At 43.6% G+C, this 15011-nt stretch overlaps 1 protein-coding gene across 1 annotated transcript in view; it reads right to left on the minus strand.

The window, feature by feature from the left end:
* The window catches only part of Slc7a11 (solute carrier family 7 member 11), a 69370-nt gene that overhangs the window by 4032 nt on the left and 50327 nt on the right, over nucleotides 1-15011 (minus strand). The window contains exons 7-11 of the mRNA XM_055596848.1: nucleotides 10696-10819; nucleotides 8767-8870; nucleotides 7876-7972; nucleotides 5877-6026; nucleotides 3487-3664 (exon numbers count right to left, since the gene is read on the minus strand). Of these exons, the coding sequence (XP_055452823.1) occupies nucleotides 3487-3664; nucleotides 5877-6026; nucleotides 7876-7972; nucleotides 8767-8870; nucleotides 10696-10819 (653 nt within the window). The remainder of the gene's footprint in view (nucleotides 1-3486; nucleotides 3665-5876; nucleotides 6027-7875; nucleotides 7973-8766; nucleotides 8871-10695; nucleotides 10820-15011) is intronic.

A 15011-nucleotide genomic window follows, 5' to 3' on the forward strand; every position in this document is an offset into this window, starting at 1 on the left:
ATAACATAACATAACATAACATAACATAACATAACATAACATAACATAACATAACATAACATAACATAACAACACAACTAGAGAATTTTACCAAGGAAAGCAACATGATAGTTAACAACTGAACAAGCTGCTCCGAGCAAGGCTCTCCTTCCTTCAAGCTCACAGGAAGCTTTCTCTCTGACAGAAAGTCTGTCTTTGGGGAAAGGGTCGGGTACTGCTGTAGGACTCTCTTGTTTTGTCTGTGTGTTTTGTTTTGGTCAAAGGCTAAGAAAATACTTGCTACTGCAGTAATACATATTATGAATTTTCTTTATTTTACTACAAGAACATTGCCTAAGAGGAAAATCAAACAGAATCCCAGGGGACTGCTGTTTTCCCCCACTCCCTTTCAAATTGTCTATAAAGATAAAGAGCGGCAGTGATCACAGTTTAAAGCAGAATGTTCGGCTGTATCCCTGGTAAGAGGTGACAGCTTCCCCGAGACCCAACAACCATCCTGACTTTTCTCCACCACAGTTCGTTCCACCAGTGGCTGACACTAACTGCAGAGACCTTGGAGATGTTCAAAACATCATTAGATGCAGAAACGTAGCAAAACCTCCAAAATTACCTGAGCAAAGAAGGGCAACAAAGAAAGCTCACATATGAAAAAGCCTGATCTGAACTGACAGTGTGGCCGGGAGCACACCTGCATTAGCGTGAAGAGAGACTGGCTAGAACTGGCTGACTGCACAGGGAAGGACAGAACGCCTTCCGGGTGGGACAAAATGATGAACTTCCCCTCTGTTCACTCATGCTCCCTCTGAAAGGCTGTTGGCTCACTCTTCTAGGTGTTAGCTTTCTGCCATGCTTAAGGCCCCTAGCTCTCTGTGTACCTCAGTCTCAGAGATGATGCCTAACTCAGACCTAAATGCAAATAACTTAACGGAACTCCTCCTCCCTTCACAGGATCATAGTCAGTGTCTCTAATAGAGAAAACCTAACTAAATATAATCTATAAAAAATTAAACACAGCTTTGCAGGATACAGAGATTATGTGCTCAGTTAATCAGTGTATTTCTGATAGAGTTGAAATCCTAATTTACATAGCAACATTTCTTTCAGGAATAGTGTTGCCAGTTAAAAAGTAAAGCCCAAGTAGAAATAATGGTAGAAAAATCTGATGATGCCAAACGTCAGTTCAAAGAGTCAGCGCAGAACGGTTTTAAATGAGTGTAAATTTGTTCTTGCAATATATTAGAGATTAGATACATATATTTTTTTCTTGTTGACATTTTCCCACTAAATCGCTAGACTTTCAATTTAAATCTTTACATTTTGAGAATTTCACATATAGTAAGTACTATACTTACATTATTTCTAACCTTCTTCTCTAACAACGAACTCCTACCATGTCCCAACTCTTTCAAATTTATGAATTATTTTTTGATGATCATTTTTATACATATGTGTGTAACATACTGAGTCCATATAACGTTGATGGTTTGTTTGTCTATATAGGGCTGACCACGCGGGATTGGATAACCTATAATGGGGCTTGGACCAGAAGAAAGGATGATCCTTTTTCACCAGCCATTGTTTACCTGTGTCTCTTCACCTAGGGGTGAGGCCTTGGGGATTCCCTCTATCACCTTGACATGTCACCTGTGTTGTCATTCTGCAAGTCTTGTTTAGGTGACCATACTGTTGCGATTTCATGAAGGTAGAGCTTCAAGACAGCGCCCTCCCTTGGATTTTTAAGATTAGTCATGGTAAACTAAGTAAATTAAGACCAAATACAAACCAAAGAGGAATTTGTATCCCAAACTCACCAGACCCACTAACAACAGCATATCTGCTTTGTAAACTATATTTGGTGTGACTTAGCCCATGTCACTACAACAAAATACCAGGTTTAAAAATGACTTAAATGAGGACATTTTTTATTTACAATGATGTGCCCTTCCTGTGCCAAAGGCCACCAGGATTAATCCACTGATGAGTGTTTTGCTGAATTTGCCACTTGAAGCTGGGTTTGTTTGGAGGAAATCAGTTATTGAGGACTGCATTAAAAAGGTATTTCTTTTTAACCCTAGTCCCTTGCTCTGTGGATTTCCATTTCCTGGCTACAGCTTCGCCTCATCAGGTACTCCTTGGGCTCTAAAAGCAATAGAGCCATCACAGTCAGAGTAGTAATGAAACAAATCCCGCTACTAGAGGGTCCTATAAAGGGAAAGGACAACCATGAAGATGCATGGAATGAAACTTTTGAAACCAGAGCCCAAATAAATGTTTCTTCTCCTAAATTCTTTTTGGTCTGATATTTTTGTCATGGTAGTAAGACTCTAACTCGGTGGATTTTGGTGTCCAGCAAATATGAGTTCAAACCCTAGATGTCAGGCTCAAGACTCTGTACACCCAATTGTAAATTCTCCCTCTGGCTGAGTCCTGGCATCCTAACCTGGGTGGGGAAAACAGAATCTGGGACCTGTGTCCTGAGAAAAGATCTGAGATGGTGAAGGTGGGAAAGAGCTCATGAGCTCTCCTGACACCGCAGCTCATCCAAACCACCTTCTGTCCTTCTGTATTTGCTCCTCCACATCCTAACTGGTTACCAAGTTGAACTAGCTTTTCCTTCTTAATGCTTTTCACTTCCTCTTGGTCCTGCTAATGGGACCCACACTCAGATATTCCCCAACTCTCATCAATATCCATAGAGAAGCCACCCATGTCCTTTCTCTATCTTCAGCCTCAATCTACTCTCTTCCATTCTCAGTGTCCAGTATTGTCTTTCAAAGGCAATCGTTTGAATTTGAGTCCTGGCTCTTTTCTTACATCCATGTGACTTGTCAGAGTTACATGAATGCTCTAATGACATAACTCTAAGTCTACATAATGTGAACAATGGCTTCTACCACCTCAAATGGTGATTGAGGGAACGTGGTCACACATATGCAAACATATAGAAACTACACAGGAAATGTGAGCTGCTATTCTCATCATTGTGTTTTGCTGTTACCAGAAACCTCTGCAGCTTGCTTTTCCTAGCAAGGTAGGTAATATTACAGCCATGATGTTTAAGACATTTGCAGGCTTCCACATCAGTCCCCAACAAATCTCACACCATTGGTCAATCTAATGTTATGACAGCCACTAGACTGTAATCAACCAAAAAGAACAATCATTATGTCACTATGGGGATTCAAAGGAGCAGTGAGGATATTTACAGTACTGAAAAAATTTATTCCTAAAGAAGCTATTCTTTCTCTAAAATGACAGAGATTACAGCCACCCGAATTAAATACCCAATAGGATTCAACAGCTGCACTCTACATGTCCTTCCTGTCGTTCTCCCATTGGCTGCAGTTACAACGTCATCATTGACTTTAACTGACCATTGTACCACTTGGAGCTTTCCTCTTTAAGAGATGAGTATTCCATGTGCACACCTTTATGGGTGTCTATAACACAGTCTCTCACCAGGTCCAAGATGCTTAAAAGTCTTACCTGACAACTGTCTGAACCACTGGGGTTTCTTGTCCCATATAATGAAGATGTAGTAAGCAGGGACCCCGGTCAACGTGATAAGGAAGCCGACCCCAGTGCTAAATGGGTCCGAGTAAAGGGAGAGGACAACCATGAAGAGACAGGTGAAGGAGAACAGAGCTGGGATGAACAGGGGTACCTGAAACATAGCCAATGGAAAACAGCAGCGTCACACAAGTTCAAGAGACCAGGGGTGGAGAACATCAGTCATGTGGCCAGGTCATCACAGAGCATGCGCTAGTGCAGTTTCTTGACTTGTTTTAGAATATTTAAATCACACGTAGGAAAATGTGCTTCCTAGTAGATGATCTATTCAAATTTCTGTACTAGTGAAGTATCATTATAATCTACGTTTTTTTCATCTTAAAAGATTGGTCTTTACATTCAACCAAGGACCATGTATGGATATAACCTAGAACTTCTGCTCAGATGTAGCCTGTGGTAGCTCAGTAACCAATTGGTTTCCCATAGTGAGGGGAACAAGGACTATTTCTAACAGGAACTCAATGACTGGCTCTTTGGCCTCCCCACCCCCCAAGGGAGGAGCAGTCCTGTTAGGCCACAGAGGAGAGCTTTGCAGCCAGTCCTGAAGATACCTGATAAAACAGGATCAGATGAATGGGGAGGAGGTCCCCCCTATCAGTGGACTTGGAAAGGGGCACGATGGAGATGAGGGAGGGACTGGGAGGGAATGAGGGATCGGGACATGGCTGGGATACAGAGTTAATAAAATGTAATTGGTAAGAAAAAAATAAAATTAAAAAAAAATTTATATAAAAAAAAGATTGGTCTTTGGTAATTATTAGAACCCACTTTCACTTGGAGTCAAGAGCACCAGTGGCTTTGCCACGTGTTAAAACCTCTCAGGGAATATTGATTTCCTGTTGAGAGTCACAATAAGGCCCGATGGGAATAAAGCAGGCCAACTCCTAGTCAAAGGCTAATAAAGATGCTGCAAGCTGTGGCAATGAATACAATTAGAAACAAATCCCGATAACATGACTGGCAGCATTATCTGTGCTATGTCTTCAAAGCAAATAAACAGTGAGATCACATTGACCCAGGGGCATCTGAGGCTCGTAACAAGGCTGTTCTCCAGTCCTCCCAAAGGAAAATGGCGGTTATAGTAAATGGTCATACTACTTTTCTTTGGTATTTCATATTTCTTTAGAGCACGGTTCTCAACCTTCTGAGTCTACAACCCTTTAATACAGTTCCTCATGTTGTGGTGACCCCCCAGCCATAAAGTTATTTTCACCGCTACTTCATAACTATAATTTTGATACTATTACAAACTGTAATATAGGAGGGGACAGGAGTCCCACAAGGAAACCAACAATGCCAAAAAATGCTGGGCCCAGGGGAGACGACAGAGACTGATACATCAACCAAAGATTATGCCTAGAGAGAACCTCGACCCCCTGTTCAGATGTAGCCCATAGACAGTGGGCTGTCTAGAGAACCCATGTGGGTTCTCTAGTAAGGGGAGAAGAGACAGTCTCTGACATGAGCTTGGTTGCCTGTTCAATGATCACGTCTCCCTGGTAGGGAGACCTAGCCAGCCCACAGAGGAAGAGGAGCCAGGCAGTCCTGATGGGACCTGATAGGCTAGGGGGAGATAGTAGGGGAGGAGGACTTCCCTTATCAGTAGACAAGGGGAGAGGGATAGGGGAGGAAGAGGGAGGCAGATGGGAGGAGATGAAGGAGGGGGCGAAAACCAGGATAAAAAGTGAATAAGTTGGAAAAAAAAAAGCAATAATAAAAAGAGGAAAAATAAATTGTAATGTAAATATCTGTGGGTTTTTTTTTTTCTTTTTTAATGGTCTTTGGCAACCCCTGTGAAAGAAAAGGTCATTCCCAAAGGGGTCCAGACTCAGAGGTGGAGAATTGTTGCTTTAGAGTATGTAGGGGGGAAATTGCCACAGAGCTAACAAGTTACAATAAGGACTAAAATACCTAACCTGTAAAGCAGCACCCTTCTCTGCCTTCCCTTAGAGTTTTCATTAATGAAGTACTTGTTCTTTCACAGCCCAGCTGCTTGCATCCATTTAGTATCAAGACAGAGCTATCCCACCCTCTGAACATACCCAAGCCATGCATGAAAATCCAACGTGAAAAGTATCTTTGACACTGTCTATTCTCAACAAATAAAATCTGTGACAAACTCACTCTATCATACGTGAAAATGCATATAATTTCCCCAAGTGAAGTGCAACAGAAAGCAAGAGTTAAATTTTTTACTCTGCAGGACCCTGCCCCGCCCAATCTCCCCATCATCAAGTTATGACAAAAGGAGGTCTAGGTATTAGGAGAGAGATTTATGTAAACCCATCAAAAATGGCTGAGGTTACCTTGAAAGGACGATGCATATCTGGGCGTTTGTATCGAAGATAAATCAGTCCAGCAACTGCCAGCCCCATAAAAAGCCACCTGGCAAAACTGAGGAAATTCAGAAGACTATAGAGGTCCCCGGAGAAGAGCATTATCATTGTCAAAGGATGCTGGGGAAAGAGGGGAGACAAGGTAAACACGGGGAACTGAGAGAGAGCAGGAAATAGCAAACAATAACACCGCCTCACATTATAGGTAGTCCCTTAAAATGATAAACTGTCATCCTGACCAAAGCCTAGACTACACAGACTTCTTCTCCATATTCTGTTCTTAGGCTGCAACTGAGCCTCCGATGGAGGGTGCTCTCATCACCCCGTTCCAGTTGGAATTTTACAGGAATTTGCTGTTTTGTTGCTTATCAGTTCATTTTTCATTAGAGAGGAGACGATGTTTTTTCCGTCGTTTTGGTTTTGTGTGTAAAAGGTATCCATCTCCGCACAAGTACACGTATGTAGAATTGCAGGGATGTTTGTAAGTACATGTGGAGGACAACCTTGGCTGTTGTTCTCAGTATGCAGTTCCTCAAGTAACTTCTACCTTGTAAGATAGGGTTTTCCATTGGCCTTGAACTGGCCATGTAGGTGCGGCTGGCTGGCCAGCCATCTCCAGGGATCCTTCTGTTTCTGCCTCCCTAGTTCTGGGATTATGAATGCAAGTTACCACAACAGTTCTGGGGGACTAAACTCAGGTTCTAATGCTTACAAGACTAGCAGTGTGCACAGGTACATGCTACCCCAGATAGTATGTTTTCAAAGGACAAAAAGCAAAAAGACATCCAACCACTCAAAATCAAGGCAGAACGAGCTATTAACAAGTGACAATCGTAAATATTAAATGCAGCCTACTAGAAAACTCAAATGAAGCTTTGAAGTGATTTCTGAGAAGCTCTTGGGAGCCACACTCAGGAAGCAACCACTTGAAGGTGAATTTCTTGGCTTCTGAATGCAAAACATTGACCTTTTCCTGCTCCAGGTCAACTCTCCCCTTGGGCTAACGGTACATGACCCTCAAGACCAGGAAACAATGTAGCACAGAGATCAGCAGAGAAGGACTGTGCAGGGGAAAAAGCCAAGGACAGCATGAATGATAGCAGAAGCTTCAAAGGAAAGCCTTCTTCATGGAATAAGACACCCTGTTCCCACAAGTGACGTTCGCTCCCAGATTCTGCACAGAGCGAGTGCGTACTTTAAAAAGAAATTTCAAGGAAACATTCTGAAACAAATTAAATGCATGGAGAAGAAAAAAATGTTCAGTGCATCCTAGGGAGCTTTCGACAGCAGACTCTGCTTAAGAAAAACTGTTACTAAAATCAGAGAGAGAAAAAAATGACTACAGCATTGCCGATGGGTATTTGAGGGCTCTTACACCTTTTTCAGCCTTTTGTAGACCACATTTCACAAATATTGTTCCCAGCATAGAGAACTCCGCAGCTTCAATTTACATGTGGGGTTGTTCTTTCTTCTCTTCAAGCTTTGCTCTCACAGGTCTCAGTGACTGTTGGAGAATCGTTTCACAGCTTAGTGCTTTGTCTAGGCTTTGAATTATGTAGCGTGTGTTTCATTACGATGGGAGCCAGAGGAGACAACAATAACTTTTGTGCAGTCTGATTTCAGCTGAACTCTGAGTCAGTACTTTAGATTGTGTCCTTGTGGGTTTTTTTTTTTTTCTTTCCTTTCCTTTCCTTTGAGGTTCTCTGCCAAGGAGAGAAACCATGGCACTTCTTTGCCTCTCCACCTTCCAAATCTCCGCAAAGGTGAAAGAGAAGAGAGGTGGGGCATCCTACATCCTATGCACATCACAAGTGCACAGTCAAAGCGAGCCGTGGCGAAAGGCTCTGCCCCCCCCCAAGCATGACAGACCGCACACCAACTGAGTGGCGAGTCAGGATGTCTGTTCGAATCCCTCTTTCCCAACCATTTGCTGAGGTTATATCCACATCTATCTGTGAACATGCATTACCAAAACAATAACAGCTGGCAGAGGAGTGTGCTTGTGGACATGAATCATGGAGAGGATTTCCGGAAGGTGCCCTTCTCGAGATGCAACATAGAATAACCTGGGGGGAGAAAAAAAAACAAAAAAAAAACAAAAAAAAACGGTGGAGCTGACTATGCAATCAATCATTCAAATGGGAAAAATTCAAATCCCCAAAGCCACATGCATGCCTCTTTCCCACACAAGGCGTACTGGTATTTCTTAGCTGGCCACGGGTCCTGTGCTCTGAAGACAAAGGGCAGAGTTAACGATAAGTCTCATTTCAGGACATACAGTGTCCGGGACCTATCTTGCAATGAATACTTTGAGGAAAACCAATAGCAATATCGCACTGAGCGGAGCTCTTGCTATAACAGTAGCTGGGGGCAAATTCCGTTCTAAATTGCTAGTGTCAATTCAAGCTAGCACACATGCATTGCACACACGTGTACACACGTAGTGTCCACATTTATCAGTAAATTATTTACATTGTAACAAGGAGACGAAAGAGATTAATGTAGCATCAAATATGGCAAAACGGTGACAGGTTGGGGGGTGGCGATTTCTGCTTTCTATTTTACTCTTCAGAAAAACAAACGACTTTTTCGCTAGAAATAAAGGCTGTTATTAGACCCTGTAGACAGACTCTTAAAAAAAATGCCGCATGCCCTGCTCGGAGTGAGCTATGCGTAGACGCGCAGCGCCCTCTACTGGAAAGAATCAAACATACTTCACTGGAATCTACGGACAAACTTGCATATCTCTTTAAAAACAACAGGTTCGGAGGCACTATTGCTTTTCTCTTTAAAAGTTATCCTTATCACATCCAATCTCTAAAACAGAAATGTGTTTCTGAAAATACATGAACTCGCTCACCTGGAGACAGCGAACACGCCACCGTTCATGGAGCCGAAGCAGGAGAGGGCAACAAAGATCGGGACTGCTAATGAGAAATTTCCCAGCAGCCGCTCAGCGAAGGTCTGAGGAAAGAAAGAACCAGCAAATTAATACTTTCCCAGAGAGTGGAATAAAATGAAACAATTTAGGCCAAACTTGCTCTTTGACTTTTTATTAGCCTGGTGCTACGTGAATGTTTTATAATCTTTCTTTTTGGTTAGGGTCAAACTGACTCCACAGACAATCATCAGAAGCGGGTACCGTGGCATTGCTTGTCTCAGACCTGTGGCAAAGGTCTAAACAATCGCCTTCTCCCTCCCTTCAAAGCAATGACCCATTTACTGACTCTTTATCAACTATCGCCTCTGACTGATCAGAGGAAGACGCTGAATTCGGAAATTCTGCTTTTAGAGACAGAGACTGTTCTGCACAATGCCTGCCCTTTGGGCACCTTTGTATGATGAGGTGTAGATACACATTCACGAGAGTTACAGGTGCTTGTTTCACACACCAACCCTGGTGCTAGAGGATAAATCAAGACAATAGACAAGTTGAGCATTTATGTCGTAGGGATGAGCCAGTCGGAAGGAGTTTCCCCTCGGTAGAGTCAGACCAGCTGAACCCGTTTATGGAGTCCGTCCTCCCCCGCCCGAGGAAACCGTCATTTCCTTCCAGGGTTTCCTGTGAAAAGCTAGAACACAATTCTGATCCTGACGAGTGACAGAAAACATAAAAGGTAGACAAAGTTCTGAGATTTCCTTCCAGGCTGTCACGTGTGCAGCCCTGCACATTTCTGTGAAAGATGCTTTTTTTTTTTTTTTTTTTTTTTTTTTCAGTGCAGGATTTCTTTCATCGTCCTTGCAGCTGGTGCTATGCAATTAACAGACCCCATTATCCACTCTGAAAAATTAGTGCTGTCCTTTGCCTAAAAAGGTGAGGCAACTGACCAGACACCCGGAAGCTTTGTCCGTCTGTCTCACTGCCTGATAGCACCGCAGTGGACAAAGCCCTTTTCATAGGGTGAACTCATACACTGGTTCGCCCAAAATGAGATAATCATCCCCTCTGGGTGTTGCTGATAGGAAGTGAGACTATGTTAAAGGGAATTGACATTCGTGGATGGGAATGTCGCTGGATGTTTTTAATTTTTCACCCTTCCCGACTTTGAGTAAGTGAGTGATTTTTTTTTTTTTCTTACAAGCTAAAGTGTTTGAGCAAATAGAAGTAAATGTTACAGAAAAGCAATCTCATAACAGGATCTTTGGAAACAAATATGGTCCTGGTATCAAGTAATTTTGGACAAGTGTTTTGGAATTATATGTATATGCTTCTTAGGGAGACACAATGGACACCAGCATCTTCAGTAACAGCTCTTTCACATTTCATCGCAGAGTTGTTCCCAAATTTATGAATACCCCAACACTACTATTCCAAGGTTATGCTAGAAATAGATAAATAGACGTGGCCCTCATGCAACTTCTAGAATGATACATTGGAGAGAGGCTTCAAGTAGACATTTGAAAAGTTTATAAGCAGAAATTAGAAGAATGGGTTATGCTTTGCATCAAAACCTGAATTTATCTACATTCAGCAACTGTCCACCTGTCCTTACAAACCTGTTCGGAAAACATTTCCTCCTTCTAAGGAAGCCCTGATGGAGTTTTCGGCAGCTTTATGTGAAAACGTTTTCAAGGAGATTTAAAAAAAATAACAAAGAGAACCCACAGCAGAGGTTAGCTGTGTCGAATCACATATGCTACATGAGGTGTGCTCCAAATATTTTCAAAATATTATCATTCGGGTCAAGGAAAGATGACGAACTTCAAAACACTTTGTCCTGGAGGGAACCACGATAAAGCTGCCTCATTAACCCAAATTCAAACTGGCATGATTATCACGTCGACTTACCACCGCCACAGCGCTGGACTGCAACAGCTCCTCGGCACTAATGGTTGTAAAATAGGCCACGTTTGTTAGCACATAGCCAACTGTGATGATGGCCATGGAAATGCAGATTGCAAGGGGGATGTTTCTGAAATACACAAAGACATCACTTATGGGTCATGACGCATTCTCTGCTACCAAAGGAACAGAAGACTAATTCCAGGGATGGCTGTCCTGGCATGGGCCATGATTGAAGGCTCTGCTGGCATATGAAAGAACATTTTATCAGAACAAAGTACCTTTTGCAACTTAATGCGATCCATGGGGGCAGGTGTTCTGTACAACCTATCTATGGTTTTATCTCCCAGATATGTAGGTCTGCCCCATTCTTTACGGCACGAATGTCACTGCCATCTTAACCTCACAGCCACCTGGAAGGCTTGTTACAGCACAGGCCGCCGAGCCCAGCCCTATGTTTCTGATTTAATGGGATCAGCATCACTCTTAAGTGATCCTGATGCTCTTGACCTGAGGACCATGAACTGTTCCACTATTAATCCCCTGCGCTGACAGCTTTTTAAACGGAGCCCTCCAAAGCATCTTTCACACTCAGTGTTCTCCCCTTAGGCGGCTCGGGGTACAAACAAGTAAGTGAAGAGGCTTGGAAGCGAGCGAGTGAGCCGTATCTATCTTCGTAAAGATGGTGGCAATAAGAACTTTGTACGTTAGAGAAGCGTCCACAGCAATGACTCTGCCGGGCCCTGCTGTGAGTTCAAAGGACTCTCAAGATCACGAGCAGCTAATAAAGCAGCCGTGCAGATAATCCCATGAAATTAGAGGTGACACGCTGTGAAGTATAGACGACTGGACAGTGCTGACACTGTGTGGCCTCAAGAAGTACCCGGCACAAATGCAACATTATGTCTTCATTTAATGCAGTGGGGAAGCCAGGAAGCTACTGACCCTCATAATTTGATTCCATGTTACCGATACACATTACTTGCTTAACATAATCGCCTCTTCAGACCCTTTCTGTTCAGGCAACTTAAACCTTCAACTCCCTGCACAAAAGCAGGCCATTTTATTAATTTATTTATTTTCAGCTATTCTGCTTATCAGCCCTCATAGAGGCTTCCCTGCAGGGTGCCACTAATGAAGACCTCAGAGATAATTTCTTCCAACACGACAATGCAGTGCAGAACCAGGAGGGGAAAGGCATGGCCAGCCTCACTGGCTAGATGTGTTCAAAACACTGAGTCCCGGCTCATTATACTGAATGGTGACATCCCCTGCTGAGAACGGGCAGAACCAGCTAGTCAGCAACTGCCATTCATTAGGCTGCTTGCAGCCTGACACTTGCCCTGATCCCCAAAGCCTTCAGCCTCGACCTCTAAATCCTGGCACCTGAACATGAGAGCTGCAGATGTTCTCCATCCCCAGCGTGAAGAGGGTCCTGTGGAATTTCCTGTAAGCCCCGGAACAGACCTTGCTAGCTGTAATTGATATGTGCTAAATTTAAATCAAAAGAAAAAAAAAAATCACTGAGCCACTGAACTACGAGGTGGCGAGGCAATTAAAGATGAACTCTAGTTCTCTGAAAGCCTGGATGACAATGCAAAGAGGCGAGCAGGGAAAGATGAGGTGTGTGTTCTCCTTCTCAGCCAGTCACTGAATTACTTTGAGCTTAGGGGTCTTTTAAGCTTGTACAGCAGCCACATTTTCCATCAAGAAAGATGGAGATACAGAGAAGGGGGGAAACAGACCCCCCCCATCCCTTCCAAGCACATGGTTAAGGTGTGTCAAGTTTAGATTAATAAAAACCAAGCTGACTACCGTGTGCAAGAAAAGGAGGAGGGTCATGCTGAAAATAACAGAGGAATGCATCTGAAATTTGGGACTGTGGTCCTCCAGCACAGAACTGAGCCTCTTAGCCTTGTTCCTTGAAGCCAGCCCCACTGCCTGGACCCTTTTCCCAGTGGGACTTTGAGCATCCATCTTAGCAGCGTGCAGGCTTAGCTAACCCAGGCTTCTAAGTTAGCTCTTCTTGCTCGGCTCGCCACTAACACTCATAGCAGCAGTGGGCTGCCTCTGGCCCCGATGTTCAGATAAGCACTTTACATAGCCGCCTTTAAAAAAAAAAAAAAAAAAAAAAAAAAATCTTTGGAATTTCCTGTGAGGGGGGAAAATCAGCACTGTGTTTTTTTAGGAAGGAATGGAGTCTTGGGAGTTTAAGTAACTGTCCGAGTATGAGTATACCCAGCTGGTAAGTGGACGCCATAATTCAGCTGTGAGCATGGCCCAACCTGAAATCAGGGCATTTCCACCCTGAAGGGTGGACGGTCTCACACAGCCGTGGGAGGGGCAGCCTCAAGAACCTGAAAGAAGAGTACAAAGAGTGAGAGAGCGGAGGAAAATGTATCGTGACTCTCTCTAATTAGATCAAATAAAGCCCTGGGCATCAGAGACACTGGCTGCAGAACCGCTGGCATTGCCGACTGTCCTCGGGTTCCTGTCCACTTTCAGGGAAGGGAAAGGGGCGGAGCAGATTTGGTGGTTGCCTTGGCATAAATAGCTTCATTTACAGAGGCGAGCAGCTGACCTGATCAGGGCAGGCCACCACGTGGTTAAGTCCTGGTTACAAGTATCCAAGCATAAGAAACACCGCGTGAGCTGATAAAAGCTATTAGGCCACGTCAGAGGGATCTTCCTGGAGGCTTTAGATGGAGAGGGCAGATAAGCATGCTTAGAAGAGGAAGGCCGGTGGCACAGGAAATGAAAGGATTTGGAGGAAGGAGCGCAGAGACCGCAGAGACTGTGGTCCCTCAAACCTTCTAAATTACGGAGGTGTTAGCCATCCGCCCTAAACGGCAACAAAAGCATTAGCTTTGTGATAAGAGCAAACAGCGCGCACCTGTAAGCCCTACTCTTTCTCGAGTGTTTGAACATGTTTGTTGTAATAAACAAACCACAAATTCAGTGAGAAGAGTTGCTTCCTCCTCAAGAGCCACCATTATTACGTATGCATTTTCCTAGTAACAGGCAGGAAGTGTGCGTATGGGACACTTTCTTTGTAGTTGGAAACTGTCTTCCAAAACGTCTTTAGATAGTTTCCCACTGCTTCATTTAATTTGACATCTCTAGGCAGCCTGGCCACACATTTAAGTAGTTTTGATTCTTCAACCTGGAAGTCCGAAATGCCTGTTCAGGAGCTCCTTTTCCGTTTCTTCTTGTATGGTGATGGCTCAACTTTCGAAAGTGATGGGTGGATATTTGTCTTTTAGAGATCTGCACAGCTCCCACAGAGAGCCTTGATACTGAAGTGTATGTGTGGCGCTTCAGATCTTCGTGGGATGGTACATAAAGTAAATAAATACAATTCACAACCTTATGTTTAAGTAGGAGGTAACAGACATATTCTTCTGAGCAGAGATGCCAAGGCCCACAGAGGTCAGTGACAGGGATCAAGGTCCCCGAGGCAATGAGCGGAGAGCTGGAAACGGAGCCCAGCCCTCCCGATGGCTTCCGACGTCTAGAACGTCTGTTGCAAGGACGTCTTGACTGTGCAGTTCTGACTTTTACCTCAAGTTCAAGATCTGAAGGATACCGGTATGCCATGCCTACAGAGTCACATTACGTTTTATCTAAGTGAGACATCAAGCCTATTGTCACAGTCTCTGTGTGTGGTGATGTACCCATAGGGTCCTAGAATGCTGACATATGAACACTATATTTTGCGTCAGTGATATATTTTCAGGCCAGTGCTGCACAAGTTATGCCTGTGTGTGTGACTATGAACCAACGGTCGCCACAAGCGGAGAATCTGTTCAGTATGTTGTGATAAGTATGCTGCGATTAAGCACCAGAGAGACAGGTTCCAGGATTTCAGTTCAGCCAGGAGAGACTGCTGTAAAATCAGAATGAGTTGCTCCAGTCTTTCATGGAAACGTCAAAGTAAAAGGGAGTTTTGCTACTCGGACGACCAGAGCAGTGCCTACTCATTTGAATGTAGCATAGTCCATCAACAAAATCTTCTGAGACTGTTATGAATCAAACCTGCTACCTCAGGTGGCCATAAGGACCTAGAACTCACTAAGCCCAGGGAGAGGCTCTCATGTTTGAGGTATGTGCCTGAACGTAGTGGCAGACAATTCAGTTATTAAAAAAAACCTTTTAAAAACCACCTACTCTACTATGTTCTGGAACCTTCTAAGTGGTTCATGTTTCAACTTTCTTTTTTGAATGAACTAATATTTCAATCCATGAATTTGGCATTCAGTGAAAGAAACGACAAAAACATCATAATCAAGAAGAGCAAAAGGATGGCCAACTTCTTAATGTGA

The sequence above is a fragment of the Psammomys obesus genome, unplaced genomic scaffold, assembly GCF_907164565.1.
Source record: "Psammomys obesus unplaced genomic scaffold, mPsaObe1.curated_primary_1811, whole genome shotgun sequence".
Classification (NCBI taxonomy): Eukaryota; Metazoa; Chordata; class Mammalia; order Rodentia; family Muridae; genus Psammomys; species Psammomys obesus.